Source organism: Anopheles merus, chromosome 3L (assembly GCF_017562075.2).
Source record: "Anopheles merus strain MAF chromosome 3L, AmerM5.1, whole genome shotgun sequence".
In the NCBI taxonomy this organism is placed as follows: Eukaryota; Metazoa; Arthropoda; class Insecta; order Diptera; family Culicidae; genus Anopheles; species Anopheles merus.
The window spans coordinates 11,733,300-11,744,349 of NC_054085.1; the positions used below are offsets into that span (position 1 = coordinate 11,733,300).

At 44.7% G+C, this 11,050-nt stretch overlaps 1 protein-coding gene across 1 annotated transcript; it reads right to left on the minus strand.

The window, feature by feature from the left end:
* Window positions 1-3,095: 3,095 nt before the first annotated feature.
* Window positions 3,096-10,122, minus strand: LOC121598966. The gene is made up of 6 exons (XM_041926356.1): window positions 10,046-10,122; window positions 8,995-9,833; window positions 7,335-7,374; window positions 4,800-4,877; window positions 4,121-4,228; window positions 3,096-4,041 (listed from the first exon to the last, which is right to left on the minus strand). Exons 1-6 carry the CDS (start codon window positions 10,055-10,057, stop codon window positions 3,343-3,345), a joined length of 1,776 nt encoding a protein of 591 aa, XP_041782290.1. The 5' UTR covers window positions 10,058-10,122; the 3' UTR covers window positions 3,096-3,342.
* Window positions 10,123-11,050: the final 928 nt, after the last annotated feature.

Below are 11,050 nucleotides of genomic sequence, written 5' to 3' on the forward strand. Positions count from 1 at the left end.
GGATTCCTTCATTTATATGGGATTGTTTTTTGGGCATTTGTTTACCGAGTGTCTGTTACGAATTTATCTGCAAACGATGAGCGTGCCATAGTACAGTACTTCACCAATATATGTATATGCGACTGGTACAGTGGTCGGTATAAATGTGGGTTATTTAATGAAAATCACACAGTTATGGCATTAAAGAGATGAATGACTTAAAGTCTCATAAATCCTACAGCTAAGTCCGAGATAAATCCATACAATATTCACGCACGATGAAGTACACATTTTTCCACCACTGTGCGCCATCAGTGTATGACGAACATGTTGTTGATCGTACGTGCGAGTTCTGCGAACATTTGGCGTAACGGAGCTTTACTCAGCTGCAGTTGTTTAAGTGCGCCATCGTGTTAAGCCAGGCCTTTCCTGGTGGTTCTATTAATTAAGATGTTCTGTTGTACTGGTGCCCACTGGACGGGTGCCTGCAGGTAAAAACAAGCCCGATTGCCAAATAGTATGTCGGGGTACATGATTTACGTCATGCCAAACATGTATTTTTCGGAATTGATAAATTCAAACAATTTTAAGGGAAGCAAGTAGTAGTAAAGTAAGGGAAGCACGTACTTACGAGATTTGCACAAATTGAAGCACATACACTCATGTGGAGCCAGTTGTACAAACAGCGTCAAACAGTGCAACCTAGAACTGTTTGTCTAGATGTACACAACACGCATATGAAATCAAAGCTGCTCGGAAACGGTAGTATCCGTTTTTCTGTTTTTCGTGGAATCTTCGCAAGTCAAAATAATGGACAGAGTTCCGGGGATTAAACCATGTGTGTGGCCATAAATTTGCTGAGACTTGTTACATTTGTTACCTCTGCTTTTAATTTGGCCGCTTATGGACTTGGCAGATGAGTTTTACATGTGACAGGTGGGCTAGGCTGGTGTATTGAATGCATTATTTAGTACATGTTTAAACCCATGGTGGTCATACCTCTAGATGATTACACTACGTCATTATACCGGTTTGTAGACAAAATTAAAAAAATAGCCTTTCTAGAACGCGGTAAGCTGACTGCGCAAAGGGTGCGATTTACGAGAATAAAAGACGCCGGAAAAAATGATAGAGAGAGGAGAGGAATTGTTTATACGATCCAAGTATTTTATGCGTTAATGCCTTTAAAATATAAAAGTTTTTTTTTTAAAGATTGACGCCCCGAATCCGATCGTGGCACTACTCAACAGTACATATGAAAACATCTCTCATTTACGAGTGTATGAAATTATATAGCATGCTTCATAATCTTAGGAAACTGGCTATACAGTTGTTTCCCACAAACTGTTACATAAAGTAATTTCCAAAGCTCTATTCCATTTCTCATGCAGGACGGTAACAATAAAAAAGAGACAAATGATTCCGTGCGTTCCAGTTAGTGTAAGTATATGGAGATGATGGACAAGTTTTGCTACTTCCTAATAGATGGCGCTATTTACAATGTTGGCAATCTGTACATTATTCTTATTGCATTGTTATTGGATTTGTATTGCTGTAGGTTTCTGTATTAAGTTTAATCTTTTTATATTAATCGTACTTTTACTGATCGACCTTATCACTTAGGCACTGGAAATCTTTTCTCTTATACATTGGGTCGAATTTAAGTGTCATATTTCTTGCCTACATATACATAAAATGCTGGAAAAATAAATCGGACACTTCGAATTTCGGTCGCTCTTCCTACTATAAAGAATTCTTTCATTTACTTCCTGTGATTTTCGCAGAAAAAATGAGTATGCTATTTTCTCATTTCCTCAGTGTTCAAGGGAGGAAGAAGAAGCCCACTGCAAAGTTTTTATGGCGTTTTATAATTTTAAGGAATTGATTTATGCATCACAAAATACAAAGACCAAACGGATTCCGGTGTGAATTTTGAAAATGTGTTCGATTTTGAGTACCCAACACTGTACAATACTGCCATACATTTGCATTGGCAGAAAGGCTGGGAATAGGATTCCTTATTGTATTATTTATATTTAAATATTGCTCATTCATATGAATTGTATTCATAAAAGTATACGTTTTTTTTTAAATTTTGTTATTGTATTTTTTAAAAACATGAATGCATATTTTTGTATTCATCAATATCAACCTATTTTTTAAAATTATTTTTTATGTTTATTTTGTTTTTATAAAGACTTTGAGCTCAATCGTGTTATTATTGTTAAAGTTTCATCAACCAATCTCTTCTTGAAATTCACTACAATTGCCAACCATAGAATTACAAAATGTTTTGAAAATATAATGAGTGTAGTGAGTTTTGTATACGTGGGCCTACTATTGCTGTGAAACGTTGTGGATGGTTAAAGATTTTGAGAACATCATACCTGTATTTTGATTAATGATGGACGGGTCGACCCGAACCTAACAGGTCGGTGCCGTCCAGATGCAATCCGGAGCGCTCCGGGTCGTAATTTTGATGCCAGTAGGTTCGGTAGGTTCAGCAAAGCATATACGACTCTGACCCGTGGGTGCAATGAGTTGGGTAGGCTCATGGTTCTAATGAACTCGTTTGATCGTACTGAACTCATTTGAACCCACCAAACCTACTTAACTCACTGGACTCGTATGAACCTACCGAACTCGTTGCACCCACGGGTCGGAATCGATTCCGGCCAATCTGCAACCGACTCCGGGTCGATCCGTTTGTGGAGTCTCATGACCCATTACAAATGTTGATATCTCACTCACCACTCATCACTAGTCTAGTTATTGTAACTGGTTTCAATTTGAAGCATCTCAACTACTTCTGATGCTTCAATAGTGAGTGTAATCTTCCTTTGTAGAAGAACTTGTGAGGCCAATTTTGAGAAAGGGGATAACCTAGAGAGGGCGGAAGATTTTACTCCCTGTAGCTCTGATCTTGAACCTTATGAAGTATGAGATGCATGAGCTGAAGCCGAAATTAAAAGACTCGATCCTGGTGGTGCTGACAGAACCAATGCTATCACTAAAAGACACTTGGAAGACAGATGTTCTATGAATGTTTCAAACATCAGTGGACTTATCAACCCGTTCAAACGCTTTAGAAAGAAAACACAACAAACACTTCCAACTTTTTTTATGATGTTGTATTATTTTGAACACCGCAAAGCGACCGCCCCACAGGTGAGACCGCCACGTTTGCGCTGCATTGGTTTACATACCGAAAACAAAATGAGGGGTGGGAAAGAACACACACAGGTTCATAACAACAAAATCAAATAAATAGATTGCGGGAATAGTGGGTCGATGGGGGATCATTGCATCAGCTTCGCAAAACAATAAAAGACCAAGTGTCTCACGCCAGACGTCATGCCCATCTTACCAGGCGTAGTGAGCGTGCGCATCCTCGTAGGTGGTGTGCGCAACCTGGACGGCCGGCGAGTAGGTCAGCGTCTTGGTGGCGGTAGCGACAACCGGGGCAGCATGGGCAGCATAGGTCTGGACGGCAGCCGGGGCAGCATAGGTGGTGTGGACGGCAGCCGGGGCAGCGTGGGCGTAGCTAGTGTGGACGGCCGGGGCGGCATAGGTCGTGTGGACGGCAGCCGGGGCAGCATAGGTGGCGTGGACGGCCGGGGCAGCAGCATAGGCAACCTGCTTGGCCAGGACGGGCTGGGCATAGGCGTACTTGGGCAGCTCGTTGGTGATGCGGGTGTCCGACTTGCGGACGCTCGAGAACGCGGTATCGACGGCCTTGGAGTAGTGGGAGATGGTGCCGTCGTGCGAGCGGATCGTGCTCTCATGGGTGGCACCGACGGCCGGGCTGGAGACGATGGTCTTGGCGACTGGGGCAGCAGCGTACACCTGAGGCGCGGCGTACACCTGCGGCGCGGCGTACGAGATGGTCTTGGCGACCGGGGCGGCGTAGGCCAGCTTGGCCGGGGCAGCCTGCGAGATGGTGCTGTAGCTCACCGACGATGCCGGCGAGTAGTGGGCCACCGGGGCGGCGTACTGGACGGCATGGCCAGCCTCCAGGTATCCGGCGCTAGCGACGGCCAACGAAGCCAGGAAAACGACGAACTGTCCGAGGAGTAATCAGAACAAGCGAAAAGATTAGTACCCGCGGGAGCCAGGCAAGCCTTTGCTGCAGGACACTCACCTTGAATGCCATTTTGCTGAAGCGGTTTCTTGTTGGTTGTTGGGTGGGATACTCGAAGAAGTGTGTCTTGCTGCTGCTGCTGCTGTTGCTGCTGAAGACGCTGAGTGATCAATGATACAGTTTCGTACCACGGTCCGATTATTTATACAAAACCCGTGCGTGCGCTCGCGCAACCGGGAAGCAACGCGAGGACGAATTTTGCGAACGCGATAATGGTGCACCACCCCTGGGGGAAAGGACAGGGGTAAAGGCGACGGAAAACAAGGGGTAACAAAATGGCAAAGAAATGCAACACACACTGCATTTCAACCCTTCTCGCACACAAAATCTGTGCCGCGGGTGTGGAATAAAGCGCAAAAATAAAGCGACAAAAACCATCGCCGCGACGTCCATCGCCCAATTATACGTCAGGAAAGTGACCACGGCCACCACTACTGTGTGTGTGTGTGCGTGTGTGTTTGTATGTGAGTGAGCGTACCGCCTTTGGTGATCGTGATCGGCAAGCGGACGAGCGGAAGCACGTGTAGTAAGGTGAAGGTTTCGCGGTGGGCAAACGCTGCATGCAAGACACCAGAGCCCTCCTCGCCCGGGAAAAGGGAAGGGAAACCCAGCCAACAAAACCATAGCAACCCAACCCGTTTTCAAGGAAGGTTACCTTCGCCTTCACCATAATCCTTACCGGGTAGGGTAGGGTGATTCGATCGCTTCCAGGAGCTCGATCACACATCGCGGCGTGCGTAACGCGTGGACGCACGTTCTGGAAAAAGGAAGAGATTTGGCATTTTAAAGCGATGTTTTTCATTTTCACAGATCAAGTTGTTGTTCGACACCTTCACCTGAGATTGTGTCCTTTTCAATTAAAAAAATACCAGAAAGTATACATAATTAAAGCTAAACAAACTTTTTGTTTAGCAATCCCATCAAAGACAATTGCCAAAGGTTTCGAAATGAATTCGATAGAAATTGAATACATTCACCAAACTGCCCTGGTGGCTGGTTAATGCCATGCATGATGAATGTCTTCTCCTGATATGGGTAAATTAGTTGCTGTATTTTCCCCCCCCCTAACCGTGGGAGAAAGGACACACACACACAATCTCTGCCGAGAGGGTTGCGAAAAGGTTATTACTTTTTGTTGTTGTGTCGTTGCTGTTAAATATTTGTCGATAAACGCGATATGTGCTGCTGCTCCACTGCTCCCTCAACCAATGGAGTCAACGCAGCCTTGACATTTAACATTTCTTTCATAATGAGCTCTCTGCACTGCCCCGTTCTATATTCTGCTTCTGCCGCTTTTTGATACGTTCTCTCACGCTTCGTTAAGAAAAAAAGGGTTCAGTTCTGGGATAGGTTTTTTGTTTGTTCCTGTTCTTTTTAAGCTGCCTGTTGTTGCTGCAATAGTGCAGAGTTAATTAGCGTGACAGCTGTTTTTCATGACATTATGTAATGCGCGGGAATGAATGGTGTGCGGAGAGCAATCTTTTCTTTACTTTCAATTAATGCTTTCAATTCGCCTCCAATTCGTCTTATCGCCGATTGAGTTTATCGTGGAGTCCTTTATCGCCGATTTTAAAAGCATTTTTTGTTATTAGCTTCATTTTACATATGCCAACCGATTAAAGAAATCATACATTTGGACTGTTAAATATTAACCAATATAGTAAACTTAGTGTTACTCTTCATCTTGGTATAGATTTTATTGTTTTAAGCTCGATTGTTCTACGTAAATTATTGGCAAAAACTATGCCAAATCTTTACTCACAAAGCATGCAATAAGAACCCCAAAATTTGTTCTCTGAGCTTGAATTTATTCACTGAGCTAAGCTAAGTAAACAAATCCTTACTAAGCTACTAAGCTCCACAAAGCTTCTACCCCGAGAGTTTACCCGTGTAGAACTAGTAGTTAGTTATACGCCACGCGTCAAGGCGAAAGTTTTCTGAATATAGTTTTGAAAAGATTTTATTCTTAGCTACTTAACATGTTGTTGCTGCAATAGTGCAGAGTTAATTAGCGTGACAGCTGTTTTTCATGACATTATGTAATGCGCGGGAATGAATGGTGTGCGGAGAGCAATCTTTTCTTTACTTTCAATTAATGCTTTCAATTCGCCTCCAATTCGTCTTATCGCCGATTGAGTTTATCGTGGAGTCCTTTATCGCCGATTTTAAAAGCATTTTTTGTTATTAGCTTCATTTTACATATGCCAACCGATTAAAGAAATCATACATTTGGACTGTTAAATATTAACCAATATAGTAAACTTAGTGTTACTCTTCATCTTGGTATAGATTTTATTGTTTTAAGCTCGATTGTTCTACGTAAATTATTGGCAAAAACTATGCCAAATCTTTACTCACAAAGCATGCAATAAGAACCCCAAAATTTGTTCTCTGAGCTTGAATTTATTCACTGAGCTAAGCTAAGTAAACAAATCCTTACTAAGCTACTAAGCTCCACAAAGCTTCTACCCCGAGAGTTTACCCGTGCAGAACTAGTAGTTAGTTATACGCCACGCGTCAAGGCGAAAGTTTTCTGAATATAGTTTTGAAAAGATTTTATTCTTAGCTACTTAACATGTGCGCAAACTAAAGAATTTGTGTTGTCTTTTATTTATAGGCTCTAAAATACGCCGTTGACAGAACTTTGATCAATAAATTAGGGTGATATTGAATTGCATCGTGAAACATTTAATTTTTTACAGACAGACCAAACAAACATTTATTTTTTAGTTTTTTGGCTTTTTAAATGCGTCTCCTTCATCATATAAACCAGGGGTCTCCAAACTTTTCAATTAGCGGGCCCCATTGCTTCACATATAATGGTGTTAAGGGCCATCTTTCCGTTGCCTGTAACTAATGCGAACGTTTAAATTTCGTCTTTATAGCAAAATACTAACATGATATACAATACTTATATAGCTTTCTAATATTTATGCTTGGTCTACGTCTCTGAATAGCGTAGTTTGGAGACCCCTGATATAACGGATCGAAGCAGTCATGCCTGTCATACTTATGATATTAACTCATTTTTATCACGAAATCAAGGTGCCTAGATAGTCTGCAGCTGGGCCCTTAGCTTTGATTTTGGTAGCCATGGTGTATGGCAATTTCTATGCAGATTGACAGATAGGGAGTATGGGTTGCTAAGGACTTTGTATGAGTTGCTAAGTAACTATGGACTCTTTAGCTGTCAAATGAAAATTTGTCAAATTACACTGGACGGACCGACCACGTAATCGAATATACAGTCCTTGCTAGGTGGATACGGTTAGTATAGGAATCTAGCCATCGAATCATACAGAAGCCGACAGGCTTACCATTCGAACGCCGCGTCGTTCCTATATGCTAGGATATAATGCATCTATTTCAACATCTTCGTACATGTCCTTCATACCTTACGAGCTATTTGGCAAAATATACAAAACAGAAGCAAGTCTTACAGGGCAGGGGCAGGTAACAACAAGGTGATAAATTAGATTATAATCAAGATCCTTTCAGCAAACCTATTTCTCTTTTCATGCCATAAATGTCAAAGAAGCGATCGATTTGTGCGATTCGAAGGAATAATATTTCACGTACAGAGCTATTCTAATTAATATGACCTTTGCCGAATAATCTTCTTACAAAAAAGTTTTTCAATATGTATATTTGCAACGTCGTTTTAACTGATTGGTTCTGCTACCTGATTGATTGCATTCAGATTCTACTTGTTTACTTATCCGACGCTACAACCGCTGTACGGTCTTGGTCTGTTTTTCAGGAGTGTCCGAAACCGCTGACGGTCTTGCGCCTTCACCTGCGAATCCGTTATACTAGCCTTAATGGCATGGTGTTTTATACCACTGTAATGCTTAGTATTAGTCTCGGTCTGGTGATACAGTCGTTAACTCGTACGACTAACAACATGCCCGTCATAAGTTCAAACCCCGAATGGACCATAGAAGAAGAAAAATGCTTAGTAGTAATTCCACAGTGTAATATAGTAAAGAAAAGATCGGTCGTATTGATTAATCAAGGTTTGAACACACGACGTCCCTAATACAAAACCCTTGTGTTGACGTCTGTACTATGAACTAGATTTCAGACTGGCTCCTCTGTATAGCTATAAAAGTGTTTGGTCCGATTGAAAGTTTATTTCAGTTGAAGTGTATTTCCCAATAAAGCCAGCAGTTCTCTTTTTCGAGTAATTGTTATTCTATCATTACGGTGTGAATTGGCTTTGACAAACCAACGTTTCGAAATCGCAGCTCATTTAATGAAAATGCGGAGCATTATTTTCGTATTAATTATGTTGCCCCTTTGCTACACACCCTAGAACCGCCCCTATGTGTCAATCAACCCGCGAGAGTGAAACACTTCAACCCTTGGTAGATCCAATTATAATGAGTCTACCGCCGTGATATGATTGCGCCCGCATAACAGAAATACGCAAAATTTCTCTTCCTTTCAACATCGATAATTGCCTACATGCACTAATGGCGGGCGCGATACATCCGCAGTTCTACACAGCCTGCACCTTATCATTAAACTGAAGGACACAAGCTCGAGAGTGAAGTAATCTTTGGGATGTCATCAAACAAAATTCTACACAGTATATGATTCAGTTTGTACGAGATTGTATTTCGACTCAACAAATGGTCACATTCGAGATGGTATATGTACTCTCTCTGATGAAAGAGAGAGACTGAATGCACGCATTGCTTGCAAAAACAGTGTAACAGCGCAACAATGCGACAGTGTACTTAACTGGTGGCGTTTTTTTTTTGTTTTGTTTTGTTTGAATTAGTCTTGTGGTGCTAATAAATAGTTGCTTTGAGCGGTTGGTTGTTGTTGTTGTTCCTTCAGGATGTTTCGCTCAGACAGAACCTTCTTACCAGGCATAATGGGCATGGGCGTCCTCGTAGGTGGTGTGCGCAACCTGGACGGCCGGCGAGTAGGTCAGCGTCTTGGTGGAGGTGTGCACGGCCGGGGCAGCATGAGCGTAGGTCTGGACGGCAGCCGGGGCAGCATAGGTGGCATGGACGGCCGGGGCAGCATAGGTGGTGTGGACAGCCGGAGCAGCATGAGCATAGGTCTGGACGGCCGGGGCAGCATAGGTGGCGTGGACAGCCGGGGCAGCGTGCGTGTAGCTAGTTTGGACGGCAGCCGGGGCAGCATGAGCGTAGGTCTGGTAGGCCGGAGCGGCATGGGCGTAGGTCACAGCCGGGGCAGCATGAGCGTAGCTAGTGTGGACGGCAGCCGGGGCAGCATAGGTGGTGTGGACGGCCGGGGCAGCAGCATAGGCAACCTGCTTGGCCAGGACGGGCTGGGCATAAGCGTACTTGGGCAGCTCGTTGGTGATGCGGGTGTCCGACTTGCGCACGCTCGAGTACGGCGTATCGACGGCCTTGGAGTAGTGGGAGATGGTGCTGTCGTGCGAGCGGATGGTGCTCTCATGGGTGGCACCGACGGCCGGGCTGGAGACGTACGTCTTCGTCACTGGAGCGGCGGCATAGACCTGCGGGGCGGCATAGACCTGCGGGGCAGCGTACGACACGGTCTTGGCGACCGGGGCGGCGTAGGCCAGCTTGGCCGGGGCAGCCTGCGAGATGGTGCTGTAGCTGACGGCCGAAGCCGGCGAGTAGTGAGCGACCGGGGCGGCGTACTGGACGGCATGGTCTGCCTCCAGGTATCCAGCGCTAGCGACGGCCAGCGACGCCAGGAAAACGATGAACTGAGGGAAACGACACAATGGGTAGAAAAGGGAGAGAGGTACGTTATTTCACTTGCGATTACAACACCAGCACCAGCGATCCTTAAATCCACTTAAAGATCCCACTAAACCGCAAGTTTCGCACGCCGTGCACAAACAACACTTCACAGAAAACAATATTGCTGGTAGTCCTTCGGCAGGACTAAAACACCGCAACCACTGTGAGCTCCTACCTTGAATGCCATTATGCCCGTAAACTGGAGGTTTTGGTTCTGGTAAGATGTGTTACTGTCGATGAGCTTAGCACCTGAATGATACTGTTCCGTCCGCGGGCAGCAATATTTATATCGAAACAGTCCTCCCAACCTTTGCAGCATTGGTTTGGTTTGATTGTTCAGTTCAAATGTCCAGCCCCCCCCCCTGTATCGACCGACCGCACCCCCTTTCGCTCCAGTTAAAGGGTGATACCCGGGGAGAAGGAGTCTCGTGTGCTCTCGCGCGTACGTTCAAATGAGCTATTTCCACGAGAAAGTGTGCAGCGGTAGGGGTAAAAGACTGCGGCGACAACTTTGCTGCCGGCAGCAGCAGCAGCAGCAGCAGCCACAGAGCACCGCCGCAAGGAGTCAATCGAGCGTGTATGAAACGAGCCTCCTACTTTCGCTTTTTTTCGCGTACGGGCACAGCCCGACACTGGGTGAGAAAGGTGTTGGCCTCCTCCTTACGGTGCTTGTGTGCTGCGAGCTCTGTGTATATGATAATAGCAATAATAAAAGCAACGAGTGACGAATCAATCGCAAAATTGCCAACTATTTGGTTCATGCAATAAGCGAGCCCGCACGCTGCGTTTGTCTGCCCGCCGAAGAAACAGTGGGGACAGAGTTTGGAATTTTTGGACATTCGCTTGGGTACCACGCGAATGCCATAAGGAAGTCAATGACAGGGGCGTGGGGTCTCTGTTAGAGGTAGGTAGAGGATGTAGAGGAGGTAAAGTGTGCAAACGGTCGACAAATTACGTCGCTCACATGTCGGCCATCGATCGCTGCATCCTAACGGGCCGCGTGGATAACACTTCACGTGCCCCTATGGATAACGCTAATCTGTCCAAGAAGTTGTAGATGTCGTAGAGTGTGGTTTAGGACCCGAATTGTATGCTTCTGAATGAATTGATCTTATTTTGGAGTAGCAACACACACAAACACACATAACAAAGTCAACACAGAATGGTGGGGGCAGCACAT